This window comes from Bos javanicus, chromosome 5 (genome assembly GCF_032452875.1).
Source record: "Bos javanicus breed banteng chromosome 5, ARS-OSU_banteng_1.0, whole genome shotgun sequence".
NCBI classification, from domain to species: Eukaryota; Metazoa; Chordata; class Mammalia; order Artiodactyla; family Bovidae; genus Bos; species Bos javanicus.
Window position 1 is genome coordinate 60,810,771 of NC_083872.1, and position 18,319 is coordinate 60,829,089.

The 18,319-nt window shown below is 40.4% G+C and overlaps 1 protein-coding gene and 1 non-coding gene across 3 annotated transcripts in view; one reads left to right on the plus strand and one right to left on the minus strand.

Annotated features, from left to right (window-relative positions):
* LTA4H (leukotriene A4 hydrolase) overlaps positions 1-17,366 on the minus strand; it is a 30,847-nt gene extending 13,481 nt beyond the window's left edge. The window contains exons 1-8 of one of the 2 annotated variants that reach the window (XM_061416967.1): positions 17,104-17,363; positions 12,231-12,361; positions 10,326-10,446; positions 8,010-8,078; positions 5,103-5,207; positions 4,056-4,108; positions 654-726; positions 240-380 (exon numbers count right to left, since the gene is read on the minus strand). In XM_061416967.1, coding sequence (XP_061272951.1) covers positions 240-380; positions 654-726; positions 4,056-4,108; positions 5,103-5,207; positions 8,010-8,078; positions 10,326-10,446; positions 12,231-12,361; positions 17,104-17,262 — 852 coding nt within the window. In that variant the 5' untranslated portion in view covers positions 17,263-17,363. Of the gene's footprint in view, positions 1-239; positions 381-653; positions 727-4,055; positions 4,109-5,102; positions 5,208-8,009; positions 8,079-10,325; positions 10,447-12,230; positions 12,362-17,103 lie in introns of both variants that reach the window. The other variant, XM_061416968.1, reaches the window with a different exon arrangement.
* A 390-nt stretch (positions 17,367-17,756) lies between these two features.
* TRNAD-GUC (transfer RNA aspartic acid (anticodon GUC)) lies at positions 17,757-17,828 on the plus strand. Its single transcript has one exon. It is a non-coding gene; the product is annotated as a tRNA-Asp (tRNA).
* Positions 17,829-18,319: the final 491 nt, after the last annotated feature.

Consider the following 18,319-nt stretch of genomic DNA (forward strand, 5'->3'; position numbering starts at 1 on the left):
GTTATTACACAACCTTCCAGTCCCAGCATCCCAAAGCACCTTGAACCTATATTATTTTCTCCCAAACGGCCAAGTTAGAAGTTGATATGATGATAGTAACTACAAGAAACAATAAAATCAGAAACAAAGATTACATAAATAAAAGACTTTAAAAAAATTATTAGGAGCTGAAGTTTCTTCTTATCTAGGTGTATGTCTGAAGCAAATTCAACTTTAGATGAAGAAACATTTACACTTACCAGCAGAGTAGGAGTTACAAAAGTGAGGCAAGGGTTCTCCATGCCGCCATAGGGAAAGGATGGCGGCAGGACCAATAGGTCATACTGCCCCCAAATATATGGGCCTCCCAGATCTTCTGCAATTTTAAGCATAGATTCAGTCTGGAAAATGAATGCATATATATTTGTACATCTTAATCATTGCCATCATAAATTTCTTAAAAGTACACATTGCTTTCTACGAAGGCTATGAGTTAATGATGCTATTTTAAATGAAAATGATACCCCAAAAACGCATCAACTGCAAACTCATATAAAATAAGATACACTATTTGACTCTTTTACCACATTACTTAAAACCATTCGTTTCATACTCAAAATCTTAAATCTACTTTCTATCACTATTATTTTAAAAAGTGTAACTTTATGACCAACCTCAGAAAATTCGTAAGCAGACTTTTCCACCTGCTCTTTCTCAGACCATACCAATGTCCTTGGGCCAATCTGCCTGCAAAATGAAAAGGCTCAATAAAAATGAAATTCAGGGCAAATTACTCACCTGGTTCTAGGAAAGATTTAAAGTGTCTGCACACAAATCCTGACAGGAGTATGATTTACCACATGCTTATGGGGAGGAGGTGAGGCTAAGTGGTTTTTCTGAGGTACAAACCTCCTGTTGTACATGCGGCAGTAAATCTGCTTGTCTATAAAGGGGAGCAGCTTGAGCCACATGAAAACCTAGACGTTACGTGCCCCCAAAGGTTAGCTCACTGGCTCAAGTAAGACCCTTAGGGATCTAGTTTTTTCTTCCCTCAATGTTACAACTGTAGAAACCCAGTCATGGCTCAATAAGAGATTATTCTAGAATAGAAGTGGATGTAAACTCTGTTATGCACTTAAAGGTTGATCGCTTTTATAGAAGAATAAACAAACAGAAAGAGAAGGAAATTCTGTCAAATGCTGTAACATGGTGCAATAAGGCAGTTACTGATGGACACATACTCTCTGATTATCTATGAGTCAAACTCAGTGTCAAACTCAGTGAAACAGAAAACAGAACAGTGGTTATAGAGGTGGAAATGGAGCTGTTGTATAAAGGGTACAGAGGTTCAATTTTTCAAGATGAAAAAGTTTTAGAGATTTGTTTCAATAATGACACAAGTGACTACTGAACTATATATTACAGCTAGTTATTATAATTTTGTGTTTCTCTTTTAAAACCACAATTTAAATACAAGGAAGAAACAAATATAACTATATATCACATATAGGACTATAACTCAAACATTTATTTAATCTAAATTTCATCTTGAAAATTGTATGCAATGCAAATACCAAACAATAAGACTTTGCCTTGATATTCTTCCCCAGAAAGGCAGTGGACTCTAGGGCAATGCCTCTAAACATCAACGTGCTTACAGTTATTTGGAGAGCTTGTGCAAATACAAAGTTTGATGTAGTAGGTCTGGGATAGGACCCAAGGACTGGTCTTTCTTATTCCTTTTTAAAAATATTTATTTATTTGGCTGTGCCAGGTCATAGTTGCAACATGTAGGATCTAGTTCCTCAACCAGGGATTGAACCCAGGCCCCCTGCATTGGGAAAATGGAGTCTTAGCCACTGGACCATCAGGGAAGTTCTTGCCTTTCTAACTAACTCCCAGGAGATGCCAAAGCTATTGGTCTGTAGACCACTGTGAGTAGAAATGGTAACCAGGGCTATGTAATATAAATTAATGACAGCTGCAAATGTGAGCTACGTGTGTAATTTTAAATTGTCTAGTAGCCACATTTAAAAAAAAAACAGCAAAATGAAGAGGGTGAAATCGGTTTTAATACTATATTTTGTTTAACCCAATATACCAAAAATATTATCATTTTGACATGTAATCAGCATAAAAGATTATTAGTAAAATATTTTGCATTCTTTTTTTTCATATTAAGTCTTTAGAAATCCAGTGTGTGGTTTACATTTATAGCACATCAAGCCTCATGTGGTTAGTGGCTGCTCCTCCAGACAGCAGAGTTCTAAGCTACAGGGGCTCCAACATCAGATGGCCTAGGATGGGTCCCAGCTCTGATACTTTCTAGCTATGCTACTCTGACCCAGTTATTTAAACTCACTGAGTTTTTTTTATTGGTAAAATGAGAAAGAGTAATTGTATTCATTTCACAGAGGTGTGAGGATTCAAGAGGATGATGCTCTGGAAAGTGAAAATGAAAGTCGCTGAGTCGTGTCTGACTCTTTGTGATCCCATGGACAACACAGTCCATGGAATTCTCCAGGTCAGAACACTGGAGGGGGTAGCCTTTCCCTCCTCCAGGGGATCTTCCCAGCCCAGGGATTGAACCCAGCTCTCCCGCATTGCAGGCAGATTCTTTACCAGCTGAGCCACAAGGGAAGCCTGATGCATTGGAGCTGGTACCTAATGAGACCTGCTAATTGGCAACTGCTAAGACAATGATGACAATTATTTAGTGAGTGCCGCTGAGTCGTGTCTGACTCTTTGTGATCCCATGGACAACACAGTCCATGGAATTCTCCAGGTCAGAACACTGGAGCGGGTAGCCTTTCCCTCCTCCAGGGGATCTTCCCAGCCCAGGGATTGAACCCAGCTCTCCCGCATTGCAGGCAGATTCTTTACCAGCTGAGCCACAAGAGAAGCCTGATGCATTGGAGCTGGTACCTAATGAGACCTGCTAATTGGCAACTGCTATGACAATGATGACAATTATTTAGTGAGTGCCTCCTATACGTCAGGAGCTTTACTTATGTTGGGTCTATCAATCCTCACAAAAATCTTTTGAAGTACATATGATTATTTCTAGGTTTTAGGTGACGAAGATAAAACCCCAAAACCTTCAGCATCCTCTGAAGTGAGATGTGGGTATGTCTTGGTGAGTGTTCATCCTGATGCTCACAGATGCTCATCCTGAGAAGTGAGCTACCCTGGGATGTTCATAGTTAACTTCAAGAGCTGGACCAGAAGCTGTGTTTGTCTGACATGTCCACCACGTCCACATTTCTGGCAATTTAAAGAATGTGATTACTATACAGCCATTCTTAGTTTTCAGTTGTTTAGAAATAGGAACAAACAAGAAATTAAGAAAAGGGCACTCTAGCTGCTGGTACGGAGAAGGCAATGGCACCCCACTCCAGTACTCTTGCCTGGAAAATCCCATGGATGGAGGAGCCTGGTAGGCTGCAATCCATGGAGTCGCTAAGAGTCAAACACGACTGAGCGACTTCACTTTCCCTTTTCACTTTCACGCATTGGAGAAGGAAATGGCAACCCACTCCAGTGTCCTTGCCTGGAGAATCCCAGGGACGGGGAGCCTGGTGGGCTGCCGTCTATGGGGCACACAGAGTCAGACACGACTGAAGCGACTTAGCAGCAGCAGCAGCTGCTGGTAAAACTTTAACAAAATATCTTATATTTCTGTAATATTCATAGGCTTCCAAGTGCTTTAAAATACTTTATCTCATTTATTGCACATAATCACCCAATGAGGTAGGAAGGGGGATGTCGTAATTTGAAGGATGAAAAAACAGAGGTTATGAGGATTGACTTGTTTAAACTTGTTTTAGACTCCAGATTAACAGTAAGAGTATGCTCATTCTCTAATACTTGGAAAGTCCAAGGGGTGACTGGTAAAGATCTTTTAATTTAAAATTAATTTGTGATTCACATTTCATGATTAGATTTGAATATTTCTAGAGCTGTCAGCTTATTATCTTGAGAAACACAAAAGTGATCTAACAATAAATCCTGACAGAGGGTCAAAACACCTAAGGTTTGATCTTTGTGTATACTTCAAAATTTGTTCAAAAGCTCACCTGCTTTCTAAAGCTCCAACAACCAAAGCAATCAGGTAGCAGGGGATTGGAACCTGAAGGGGCAAACAAGACACACAGTACATGCTCGAATTAGTGATTAGGAATGTTAACAGAATAAGACAATTCATATTCAAAAGAAAGTTTCCTTTCAAATCTCCAAACATTAGTGTAGATTACTTTCTTTTGGTACTTCTCAAATGGTTCCCATTTTTGAGGGGTCTAGCAGTTCAAAATTGTAATATAAAAACTTTCAAAACATCTATTTTCCTTTTATCCTATTAGGAAGGAAAGCTTCTGAAATGTGAAAAATACGACTGCACAGTATTACAAGGTACCTCTTAAGCATTTCACAAAAATTAACATATAAGAAGGCAACTGTGCTTTCCTCTTTGTTTTGTCCTTTCTTCTTGAATTAAAAAATTTCGTTTTAAATTGCTTTTTTGAAATCACTCCTGGCATATTTGAGAGACACAAAATAATCCAGCAATGAAAGGATGCTAAAGGTTTTAGAATCCCAGAAGCTGGTGTGGGGACAGAATTGTCCACTGTGATTCAATGACAAGTTCTGCTAAGGAGGATGATTTTAAAAAGCATTAATGTACACACACACACAGACAACAGACACAATTCATTAAAAGTCAAAGAAAGAAGTCAAACTACCAGCTACCTAGGAATTGTAACTTAAAGGACTGAAACTGTTTTTTGGTCTAAGCGCTCTTCCATCTGTGAAGACTACGCCAATACATACCCATAGTTCGGTACCAGGGCAGGTCAAAGTAACTTAGGAACAAGAAACCTGCTACTGACTGAGATGAGCAAAAATGCATCAGGCACACCCCCTACCATACCTACCCAGCAGCTTCCTTCTTCAATACAACGTTGCAAGCAGAATTAAATATTTCAAAAGAGCAAGAGATAGAGAAAAAAAGCAGAAGCTGCATTCTAAATTCTGAAATATTTCAAAAGCCATTTTGCTTTCCAAATGGGAAGAAGCTATTTAGAGTTCACCACCAACTAAAACACAAAATCTAGACCCTAAGATCTTACTTTTTGGCTGAATCTGTAAATTTTCCTGTTCGGGTCTTCTGGGTCAGGTGCTTCTCCATCACGAATGGCACTCATAAGTGCCACCAGTTCTTTGGGGACAGACACCTAATGGAGAAGAAAAGTCATTACCAGTTATAAATAAAATGTTCTACATAAAATAACCTCTTCCGCCTTCTTGACTCTTGATCCAGTAGACTATGAACTCAGTACAGTCATACGTATCAGTTTTATAAACAGAATTAGCGTATGTAAAACTGGCTTCTTTAAAAATGAATGTGAAATATCAACATTTTCATTCACCTATTCATACTGAAAGCATCTGGTAGAAACTAGATTAAAATCCCAGCTCCGCCATTTACTAACTGCATGGACTTGGGTAAATAACCCTCCTGAGCCTCCATTTCCTAAATCAAATGAGGGTCATACTTCATAGAATTGTTGTGAGGAATAAATAACCTAAATTTATGTTACTTATAAAGAACGTACATTATTTATTTTAATCATTTATTTTTATTATGTTAATATTTTTATCACACCTGGCAATGGTAGTCACCAGGCCTGATCCCCTCTATACCCTCAGGAGAGATTCAAAAGGATGCTATACTCACTTTAGAACAGAGAATACAACTCTGAAAATTTAAATATTTAAAACATAAGAGTTACAACATTCTACTTTTAAAATATCTAAAGTTTAAAAATAAAATAAAATTTAAAAAAATAAAATAAAATAAAATATCTTAATTTATGTATTTTTGGCTGTGCTAGGCTTTCTCGAGTTATGTCAAGTAGGGGCTACTCTCTAGTTGCAGTGTGCAGGATTCTCACTGCAGTGGCTTCTCGTTGCACAGCACAGGCTCCAGGCAGGCAGGCTTTCGCAGCTGCAGCATGCAGGCTCAGTAGCTGTGGCACAAGCTTAGCTGCTGCGTGGCACATGGAATCTTCCCTGACCAGAGACTGAACCCGTGTCTCCTGCACTGACAGGTGGATTCTTATCCATTGTGTCACCAGGGAAGTCCCAAATTCTACTTTTTAAGGGTCTTGAGTGTGAGGAACTTAAGCTTATTGCTGAGAAAGGTGAAATAATCTTCTCTGGAACCTTGTATGAGGAAGATCCTTATGGAGCAAACCTATGGTCATTGGTGTGTGTACCCCAGCTCCATGATTCTGAAAGTGTTACTTCTAATGAATGCCAGGATAAAGGACCATCCCCTGAGTATTAGTGACTTAGCAAGCATCCATCCCAACAATTGTGGACTTTCCTGTTCTGTCTGCACGTAGTAATGTTAGTTGCTCAGTTGTGTCCGACTCTTTGTGACCCTGTGAACTGTAGCCCACCAGCCTTCTCTGTCCATAGGATTCTCCAGGCAAGAATGGTGGAGTGGGTTGCCATCCCCTTTTTCAGAGGATCTTCCCAATCCAGGGATTGAACCCTGGCCCAGCCCTCAAAGCTGTTACTGCGACAAGCACAGAATCAGGAGCTCCAGAACCAGCGCTGCTATAGCCACAGATCCTGGAGCTAAAAGCCTAGAGACTACTGTGGTTCCACTTCCTCCCTTCATTTAGGCAGTGATACATCATCCAGATGAGAAAGCTGAGGTGGTGAGGTCACAAGACTTGCCGAAGATCATGCAGTTATTCAGTGGTGGAGAAGATCCCAGATCCTGGGATTCTTGGCCTCCAACTGTAGTTTTTGCAGCGTTATGCTCAGGGTGGTTTGGTGGTGGGACAATGTGGGAATCAAGATGTTTCCATAAATACCAGATGGTCCTCAGTTCCATTTGCCTGGTATGAGTAAGTCTAGCCTCTGGACTAGACTTATTAATTATAGTCCACCTTTTATTAATTATAGTCCACCTTTTCGTAAAAGGGTTAGCAGTACCTACAACAAGAATACGTTGGAAATGCATACAAATAAGTCTGTAATATACACCCATTAGGATACCTAGATAGATATTTATATGGCTAGTTCCCAGGTGGTGCTAGTGGTAAAGAATTCACCAGCAATGCAGGAGACAGAAGGGATGTGGGTTTGATCCCTGGGTTGGGAAAACCCCTGGAGGAGGAAATGGCAACCCATTCCAGTATTCTTCCCTGGGAAATCCCACAGACAGAGGAGCCTGGTGGGCTATGGTCCATGGGGTTGCAAAGAGTAGGACACGACTGAAACGATATGCACAAAGTGCATTTATAGAGCATTTAATCCTAGAAATTTTTTCAAAGTTAAAAAGAGTTGCTCCCAAATTCTTGATTTTAGGTCTAGAATTCTTTTTTTGTGTATGTTATTTTATTTATTTTTGGCTGCACTTGGTCTTGGTTGCTGCATAGGTTTTTTTCTCTAGTTGCAGCAAGCAGGGGTTACTGTTCGTTGCAGTGTGCGAGCTTTTCACTGCCGTGGCTTCTCTTGCTGCAGAGCATTGGTCTAGTTGCGGCTCCCAGCTCTAGAGACAGGCTCAATAGTTGTGGCACACGGGCCTAGGTGCTCTGCGGCATGCAGGATCTCCCGGGAGCAGGGATCGAACCCTGTACTGGCAGGTGGATTCTTCACCACTGATCCACCAGGAAAGCCTCTGAATTCTTTTTAAAATCAGAATGACACTCATTTCCCTTTTTTACATTTATGTTTGAAACTGCCTTTGGAACAGAGGTTCAAAATGAGATCCATTTTTCTAACATATTTCAGGCAGAATTTAATAAGTAAACTATTGCTAGCTAAAAAAAACATTATTATCTCTGCTTATCATTATTGACTTATTTGATTCATTTTGGAAACACAATCTGTGTTCATGGCTTGGAAGAATTAATATTGCTAAAACATCCATACTACCCAAAGCAATCTATAGATTTAATGTAGTCCCTATAAAAATACTCATACAGAACAATTCAGCTAATAATTTCAGTAATAGTTACCTCTGCGCTGTAGGTTAATTTCACGGAAGGAGTGTCCTGGCAAGGAAGAATAGCTCTACAGTGGATAGCCTGGGAGAGAGAGGGAAAAAAGAAACAGCTGTTTCCCTGACTCATAAATCAAGTCATTAAGAAGTCATTACAATTGCAGCATTGTTCTTAGATACGTTCTTTTAAAAGTAAAAATGTCTCACATTTCTTCAGTTCTTTTCAAGTAGCAAAAGTAGATGTGTGGATAAAAAAATCTAATTTCCCCTTTTAATGTATGCCCCACCCTCACATTTCAGTTGGAGCATGAAGCAAGGTTAAACAATGATTCCTGAGCAACAGTAGCGCCCAATGAGAAGTTGTTAAGAACCCTGTCAAAAAAGGCTCTTTAGTGAAGTAAATTTGAGAGCCATGGCATGTTACATGCCTGTCTGGGAGAGTCACCAGGAACATTAGCTTTCTGAAGGCTCTGAAGAAACCTGTTCAAATTCTTATACTTATTTCAACACAAAACCCACTTTCTTTTGGTTAATTATTAAAGTCTAATGGGACGCCAGTTTTCTGAGAAACACAGCTTGGACAATGCGGTTAAGGTCTTGACATTTTGATCTTGTGGCAAACCTTGAAAGTAAACACTAGGAAGACAGGAGGGAGAAAGAAAAGTCTCTTTTAACACCATCTAGACATATGCATTCACCTAACAGGTAGAACGTTTCTTTGCTTCCACATCCATCTGTCATAATGATCAATTCCGTCAAGAAGAATGACCAGAGTACCTACAATTTCATACCCTGGCCTGTTGTCAGATAAGTCTGCATCTATTGCTGGTGAGCAAAGGGAACCCAACCTCACTGAGCTAGAAGGAACATTGACACTCACCTCTCTCTCTGAGGTTGTTATAAATCCCAGACACACTTCACACCTCTGCAAACTTCCTCCTATCCTCCAGACACCAGCTCTTTTCACTTCAGATCTAATAGATTCTCCAAAGATACAGGAGTCCAAGTGACCTCACTTCTAGTTGGATTAAGTTGAACTAGAAGAACCAGATAGTCTGCTCTCCCCAAACAAGGTTCTAAGACCATGCATTTAGGGTTCCTTAAAGGTTCATGGTTATGTGACTCCGCAATGCCAGGGGTGAGGTTTATGTGTATTTCACTGGATAAGACCAAACCCAGGAAAATATGCATAGAGAACAGCTATAAGCAAACTCATCAAACAAAACATGTCTATGTGCTTCCTATCAACTGTAGTAATTTAACTGAAATCGCTTTCCTCCATTTTGAAAACTGCTGCCAACAAGAAATGGAATAAAATGTTCAAAATTCACATTCTTGTGACTCACAGATCTTGCATTTCTTGCTAGCTTTAGTTTATGGACATTCCATAATAATTACTGATGAAAATCAAATAAGAGATGGAGTGTATAATTGGTATATTCTTGCCTAGATCATGGTATCTCTTCCAGATTAGTGAACTGAGGGTTTCTTGACAAAAAATAAAACTTCATTTGGCAATAAAAAGTAAACATTGCCAGCATTGCTTCTTTTCTGATAGACTTGTTTTCAAATGTGAGCCTACCATAGTGTCTTACACAGAGGAATATTTAAAGGATTAAATATGCAGAGTACCTTACACAATGCTTGGAAATATAGTCAATGTTTAATGAAATAAATTCTTTTAATTGTAAACTATTTGATTGCTAAAAGAATTAGTTTTGTTTCTTTCAGGAGTTTGACACGTATTATTCTTGTGACAGACTATCTCTAAGTATGTTCTTTATTTTTAGTTTTTAAACAGAAAATAGATGTAGTCTAAATCATATCATCTTAATGGTACATTAATATATATACATAATGTGTACATGTGTAAATGTGTAAGAAAAATCTGGAAAGGCTACCGACCAACTCAGTTGTTATCTCTGGACAAGGGTGTCTGGAGAGGAATGGGAAATCTGGTCCTTCCCTTTATTGTTAAGCAGTTTTCATAACCAGTACATATTTTGTTTAACAGTGTTTTCCTTTCATTTTAAGACTGTTTACTGAGTGCCCACTCTATGCCAAGTTCTATGGTAGGTGCTGAGGATATGAATATATTAATAAATATGACCTAGATAGTCCAGCCTAGGTAGACATGTTTCAAATGAAAGGGAGTTTCTTTTTAAAAGTAATATATGAATGTATTAATGGTGACAGATATAAATGAAAATGTATGTAGTCTTTATAAGATAAATACTATCTTAGGTAAGATCCCAGTATCCGTAAGGCCACTGTCCACTTTGCTTCATTCAGTTGCATGAGCTGGGAATAAACCATCCCAAGTCCTTTTTACCTGGCACTGACTAAAGAGATAGGGGTGCTCTTTCCCAGAAGTTTGTTCAGGAGTGAGCCACTGAAGAGCAGAAGATTTTGGAGATGTCTCGAAAGAAATCTCTATAACAATTTCTTGATTTCTGTATGAAAGGAACAAATACATTAGTAGTATACAATTCAATCTAACTAAAATTTTAATTCATAATACATAAACAACATGATATACACCAAATAATATAAACAGAATTTTATGAGCTGTCATTACTGCTTGAGAGTAAGTTCTAGGAATGTTTGCCTTGCACGCTCTTACCTGAGTGTCAGCCTATGAGTCTTTTTTTCTACATGGTAACTGCTTATGAAGATGTAAGAGGAAATAATATTAGGTGAACACCCCAGCTTTTTTTCTGTGATACCAGGTAATCTTTTACAGTGGTGGGAAGGTAGAAGAAATAACTTTGGAATGCTGACGACCACTGCAGGGGTGGCAGAGCATAACACAGGGCAGTGCTAGTTTGCAAACTGTTTCTGGAAGAGTTAAGTCAAGAACTTGAGAGTAAATGTTCATGTCTGTTAAATCTATGATAAAAGCATATGTGTTTGTATTTAATCTCTTCTTCCTAGTAATTAGTTTTTACTGCATTTTACAAAAGTATTAGCCTGTGGTGGACTGGAACTAACAAAAACTGGGTCCTTCACCCAGATAGATTGAGCAGCATTGTTAATGAAGAAACAGCAAGAGCCCTGGAGACCAGTGGCTGTGCTTGAGTCCTGACTCTACCACTGACTGTGAACTTGGCTGTGCTGTGAACTTGAGCAAATTATTTGACCTTCCTATGCCATAGTTGCTTCATCTGTGGAATATGGTTAATGATATACCTCACAAATTATGTGTGTTTCCTTTCTTTTTCTTAAATGGGAAGAGAAGATATGAAAACACTGGCTGGTACAAGGTGGGATTAGATTGACTTTGCTCTAGGTCAGTGGTTTTCCACCATTTATTCCCTCCCCAATATACCAAGGAGTGGGATATACTCCCAACATGACACCTCTGGCTAACTTTCTTGAACAAGTTACCTTCTGTCTCGGAGGTTCCCTTCCCTCATTTGTCACTTGTATTAATCGAATAACAACGACAAACACATAACCATTTCACCTAACCATTTCTACATACTAATCTTGGGATAAGCGCTGTAGATGTAGTCTTTAATCCTTATAGTGCGTGCATGCTATGTTACTTCAGTCATGCCCCTTTGTGACCCATGGACTGTAGCCCACCAGGCTCCTCTGACCATGGGATTCTCCAAGCAAGAATACTGGAGTGGGTTGCCATGCCCTCTTCCAGGGGATCTTTTCATCCCAGGGATCGAACCTGCCTCTCTTACATCTCCTGCATTAGCAGGCAGGTTCTTTACCAGTAGGGCCACCTGGGAAGCCCAAACCCTTATAGTAACCCTTTGTAAAATGTAGATCACGCCACAAAGGGTTACTATAGGGATTAGAAGAAAGAATACATCTACAGCACTTATCCCAAGCACTTATGTTTGTCATTGTTATTCCATTAATAAAACTGGCCAGCCTCTGGCGAGGAGGTGAAAAATACACAGCTTGTAAGAGCTTCCCAGGTGACCCAGAAATGCTTCCTTAAGGCATTCCCACCATCACTCTAGGTATTACTAACATGATGAGTGAAGAAGTAACAGTTATCAAGTCCTATTTTTGAGTATTTTATACAGTAAATTTCTTTACTATTTTAGGAATATATAATTTTCACTATAAGCTTCGATCTGAACCGCAGATTGGTAGAAGGAGTGTACCAATTACTACATACACACAAACTAAAAATAGGAAATGAAAAAAGAAACTAAAATAAAAATATATATTCCCCTTATTTAGCCATAAAAGAGAAAGATGAGAATATCCATACTTGCACAGAGCAATAGGAAGAGAGATTTCGATTGGTGATCCTTTGTAACTTTGTCTTTCTCCAAGAGTATAGTTGACTTCTTGTCCATTGATGACCACTTTTTCTATTGTGAGGTCCTTTGTATCCAGAATCTAGAAATAAATCAGTATTTTTAGATGATAAGAAAATTGTTTTATGCACTGGGAAAAACTAAATGATAGTCAGTCTTACTACAATTTCAGATTAGAACTAGTTGCTTTAAGATAGAGTAAGATACAGAGTGAAAGACAGGAATTAGAGGAGTTGACAGTTAGCATAGGTCCCAATCCACATTCTCTAAACTTCCCCTCTACTGTCTGAGCTACCAGGGAAGCCCTGGCTTTAAGTAAAAGTCAGATCTAAATGAAAATGCCTTTGCTTCTGTCTCCTAAAACTTAACTTCTCTACTATGAAAAAGCTCATCCATAACTTGTCTTTCATCATGACTCCTCAATATATATTACCTTGTATTTCTTCCTACAATTCATATAGTCCTACTGCTCTGTATTAATTTCACAGACCCCAAAATTAAAACAAATCTTGGTGCTAATCAGGCAAATAAGCAGACTGTACTGCTTTGTGTATCTAGAGAACGTCCAACCTGGTTACAGCAACTCTGATCAAATGGCCCTACAGAGCAGCGGTCCCCAACCTTCTTGGCACCAGGGACTGGTTTCACAGAAGACAATTTTTCCACGGACCAGGGGGGTTGGGGGGATGGTTTCAGGATGATTCATCCACATCACATTTATTGTGTACTTTATTATTATTACATCAGCTCCATCACAGATTATCAGGCATTAGACCCTGGAAGTTGGGGACCCCTGCTACCGGGAGATTGGGAGTGCATATCTACTTGCCAGGCAGATTATCTGCTTTGGGCAGGAAGGGAGTGGCAACAAGTGTCTGAGGATTTTCCATCCCAATGTTCCTCTATGTAAGCCCTAGAACCCATACCCTTTCATTATCTCTCAACTAATCTCTTGTCCTAGAATCTTCAACCTTCCTATTCCACAAGCCTGTTTCCAAACAACTTAAAGTTTCCAGCTTCCTATATTAATTTTAAAACTTCACTCAATCCTTCTGCCCGCTCTGATAACTATTCTACTTTTCTCCTTCCTTTCTTAAACTCCAAGGGTTATCTCTGGCTGCTATTTCCACTTCCTCATCAATCTATCCTCCCTTTCTCCTCTTCAGTCTGACTTCTAGTTTCTGTGCCACAGGAAGGGCAGTCCTCCTGATCAATAGGTCTTTTCTGTTCAGTAACCTGGACCTCTGCTGCTAATGGCCCCAGTGGACCATAATATCTGTTTGAAGGCTTTTCCTTGGCTGCACACATCAATGATGTGTGAAGTCACACATCTTTGTCTAATACTTTTTTCCTCCCCCTCCTATCTAACTACAAAATCTAGATATGTCCCCATGCACTAACTAGCCTTGGGCTTTCAGTTTACTTACCATATTCAATCCCTAGTTTTGCTCATTCTCACATCTTCACCTGGAACCTCTGTGCAGGTGACTACCCATCTCTTTCGCAGCTGCCTCCCCTCCCCAGGACTTCAGCAGGTATCTCTAACTGTGTGGTTAACATTTCCATGGGAAATAGCATCTCATATTCAATAGGCTCCTGAAGATTTTAAAAACAAAGCCACCCTTCTGTACCCCAAGTTTGCTCTCTCTCCTGTTGTCTCTATTCCACTGATGGAACTCCTCAACTTACCTAAGATTTGAAATATTCAAATAATCCACAATTGGTCCCACTTCCCAATCCCACATAGCCAAGTAACAAAGTTTTCTTTCACACTGTCCTCATAGTTTTTTTTTTCCTTCCACCACCACCCTAGGTCAGGCCCTGTGAACTTTCAGAACTGCTCACTATCTAACCTTCCTACCTCTGACATCTTTCCCTTGAAATCTGGCCTAGAATAGCATGGGGAGTTAGACAGCCAAGAAACAGTCACTTTTCAGTCCCCTCTCTTTTGGATCAGTTAACTGGGTGATAAGTTGAGGAAATTTCAACAATTTTATTCTTATCTAGAGTCTAGAGTTTTTGGCTGGGAAGAAATTTCCATCCTGGTTTTATTATCTTTTCCCTTTCTCTTTGTTTTTTAAGAGCAGCCAAATTTGTTATGAGTATCATCAGTTTTCCTTCCAAAGGGCAATTATTATTTCTTTTGGAGTACTCCTCTTTTTGGGAAGTCCCTCAATGGTTGCCCTTACTCTAAATTAAATTATCTTCCCACTCTTGCACATTCAGAAATACTGGATTTTATAGCTTAAGAATAATAAAGGTACTCCTTTGCTCATATTCCAGTACTTGTTTCTGAATATCTGATTTGCTGTAAAAACCTGATGGGAGTATCTTCTGTATATAAACTACTTATGTTTATACTACTTTTATAACCATAAGGGTTTCCCTGGTGGCTCAGCTGGTAAAGAATCTGCCTGCAATGTGGGAGACCTGGGTTCAAGCCCTGGGTTGGGAAGATCCCCTGGAGAAGGGAAAGGCTACCCCCTCCAGTATTCTGGGCTGGAGAATTCCATGGACTATACAGTCCATGTGGTCACAAAGAGTGGAACATGACTGAGTGACTTTCACTTCACTAAAACCATAAGGGTGAATCATTTGGGTCATTTCCCAGTGGAACATTTTCTATTTTTTGTATTGCCTAAACTTTTCAAACCTGTTCTGTATCAGAAAACTGTTTTAACTGTTTTTCTGTGAAACCTTTTCCCTATCTTCTGTGTTTGTTACAGCAGCTGGCCCAGCTTTCTCCAGCAGCACTTACTGTGCCACATTACAAGGATTTGTTTTATCCATTAGACTGAGGGCTCTTCAAAAGAAAAAGAATGTTACTTAGGCTTGCATTCCCAGAATTTCACACAGTGCCAGAGAAACAGTAGATGCCAATTAATGCATGAAACAAGTCCTGGACCAAGAGAAAATAGGAAATGCAATGTTTAAGCTGTGTATCTCAAGTCCTAACCTCAGCTAGCACTCCCAAATTACTTAAGAAATTCCCCTTCAAATTTCACTGATAAATGTTATTAAGCAATTGATCAAAAATAGAAATGAGAAGGAAAAACCAAGGAAACTGGATAGTTGGCTAGTTGGAATTAGCAATTTAAAAATCTTCTCTTGAAATTTGCAGAATGCAAAAAAACAGGCAAGTTTTTAGACTGGAACTTTGAACAGACATAAAATTTAAGCGTCCTAACTCTAGCTTACTCATGGAACAGAGGTAAAGGTTTAATTTTTATAAATAGGAGTGCAAGGTCACATTAAGCAGTGACAAACTATCAAAATTCACTTTCTTTTACTAAAAGGAGAGATTGCATTGAAAGAGGACTTCAGTTCAGCCAATCCTACCTGGGCAAAGCTGTCTGCAATAATAAATGATAGCCTGGCATTTCAAGCAGACAAAGTGCAGCCTATAAGGAAATAGTTGTGATCTTGCTAATACTACTTTGATTTATTTATTTCCTTATAGTACTTCTGGGGACTACAAATCAATACATAGAGGAGTCCACCAATTTTTCAAACCAGAATTAGTCTAGGAAAATGTTAAATAACAAAGTAAGGAGGTTAGGTGCTTCATTGGTTCATATCAATGAACTCAAAATACAGGTCTATTACTCAAGCAGGCAAAAGTCATAAAAGCCAGCAACTCTTATCTAAACTTATTAATACGCCCAATCAGTGGATCCCACTGATTCACCCCATCAAGCTTACAATATACTTTCTCTATTGCTTATTGCTGGGCTGTAGTAGCCATCACCACACTATGCAATATATATGGCTAGTTTTCTTGTTCCTCTTATTTGTAAAAATCCTTATCTTTGAAATTCAAATATTATCAGACAGTTTGAGTAAGAACACTGGAAATAGGCTATGTTGTACAGATAAAATAATAACACTTCACAAAGCCAAACAAGTTTTTCATCATTCTGGTGGCTAGAGAGCTTGGAGAAGTCCTTATTTTCTAAGAAAGTGCAATATTACTTGCTGCTGGGAACCAACTATTAATCAGTTGTATTGAGACATCCTTAGAAAGCTTAAATGTCCCACCCCTCCTTAAATTATTCTCAGAGAAGGGTGATAAGCAAAGGTAGGAAAAACCATGAATCCGGAGACAGCTGCACCTGGAGTTATAAAGCAGAGACTGAAAGTATTACAGCGGGGCTCGGAATTCTAGGGGGTTTTAGAACTGGCAGGGAGATGGTGATCCGGTCGTATCCTGTAGATCTGCAGGTTGAAATAAAGGGGCCTGGGAGGGAGAGGTGGGACTGAGAATCTGCAGGACAGAGGGCCTGAGACTTAGCTAAGAGTGTGGACTGAGGAAAGTGGGCTGGGGACTGGAAGAATTCTGGGGCCTGAGGAGGGAGTTCTGGGCTGCAGGCTGAGGAAATGGGGAGACTACAGGGGGCGGCTTTAGCGCTGGGAGCTAGGATTAGCGGGGAAAGGAGAATTCCTGCTAAGATGAAACTTGAGGGCTGGGTGAGGAGCGGGGCGTAGAATGGGCACCAGGATGTGTCCAGGAACTGCGAAGGAGGCTTTGGGGGAAAGGAGTGGAGGAGAAGGCAGGTATACATAGTGGGTAAAGAAGGAATGCAGAGACTCCAGTTGGACTGGGAGGGATCGATATGGGATGCGTAGGGGGCTGAAGACGGGGCACTGAGAAATGAGTTGAGGCTGAAGAGGAGGTGCAGAACAAGGGTTGTGGGCTGAGGAGGAGCATCTATGGATGCGTGAAGCAGGCGGAGGGCAGGCATCAGGAAGGGGCCGAAGCGGGGTGAGAGACGGGAGACGGGTGGCCAGGGAGAGGCGGGCACCCGGGAGCATGTCCCACCGTACCAGGCTGCGCAGATTGTCCTCCTGGGACTGGATGGTGAGCGCGGCGGTCCCGCTCAGTACCCGGCGAGTAAAGTCGATGCTGCAACGCAGGTGCAGGTGTTTGGTCTGGCAGACGGACGCCGGGGAGGCCAAGGAGCACGTATCCACTACCTCGGGCATGGCTGTGAGGAGTCCCGATGCACACGATCTGCACCCCAGCTCTCAGCAACCAGACTACTCCGCTGAACGCGAGAGAAAGGGGGAGTGAGGTAAAGACAGGAGGAGGAATTCGCGGCGTCCGCTGGGAAAGGAAGTTCTTTAAAGTCAGTAAAGAGTAGGGTGTGGCATTGATGGAACTACAAGTCCCATGGTGCAGTGCGACAAGGCGTGCGCTTTGCTCTCTGGGAGAGTGTGTATGTATGTGTGTGTCGAGGGGTGTAGAAGTGGATCGATATTTCTCCCAAAGTGGGAGGAGGGGAGAAAAGGAGGGGAATGGAAGTTAGAGGAAGGGTAAGCAGATGGAAATAAGTGAAGGCTTTTATTTTAGTTCCATTCAACTTCGATGGAAGTTGCAATAGCAGTAGAAGTGTCAGGCCTACTGATGATTGTGGGTCATGAGAAGGGCGGGGTAAAAAGAGATAAGAGAATTGTCAGAAGAGCGTTTGTCGTGCAGTTCCTCGTTAGTATAGTGGTGAGTATCCCCGCCTGTCACGCGGGAGACCGGGGTTCGATTCCCCGACGGGGAGGCACTGAAGAAGGTTTTTTTTTTCCTTGCAGGGTTCATGTAAGCATTTCAAAAGCTACTGTGAAAGAGAGTCAACATCAAGGTTTATATTTTAAAACCGTTTTGTGTCTGCTTTCCACGTCGGCAACCCAGTATGTACATTTCCAGGCCCTAGAGATCAAAACGAAAATAAACCACATTCTCATCTTAGAAACTTAGAACGATTACCTCAGTATACTGTAGTGAGAGAATTTTATGATAAAAGTGTGCAGTGGGTGCAAGGGGAATGCAGACCTGGGGCATACTGGATGTGAGGAGGGGTTGAAGGATGACTTACCTAAAAAATGGAACCTCAGAGTTGAAACTGGGAAAATTGGAGAAGAATGTGTCTCGAAGGACTTTGAACAGCTGGACATTTAATCTTGAATGCTTAAAGGAACACTGGTAGCATTCAGAGAATGACTGTGTGTGTGTTAGTCTCCATCTGACTCTTTACGACCCCATGAACTGTAG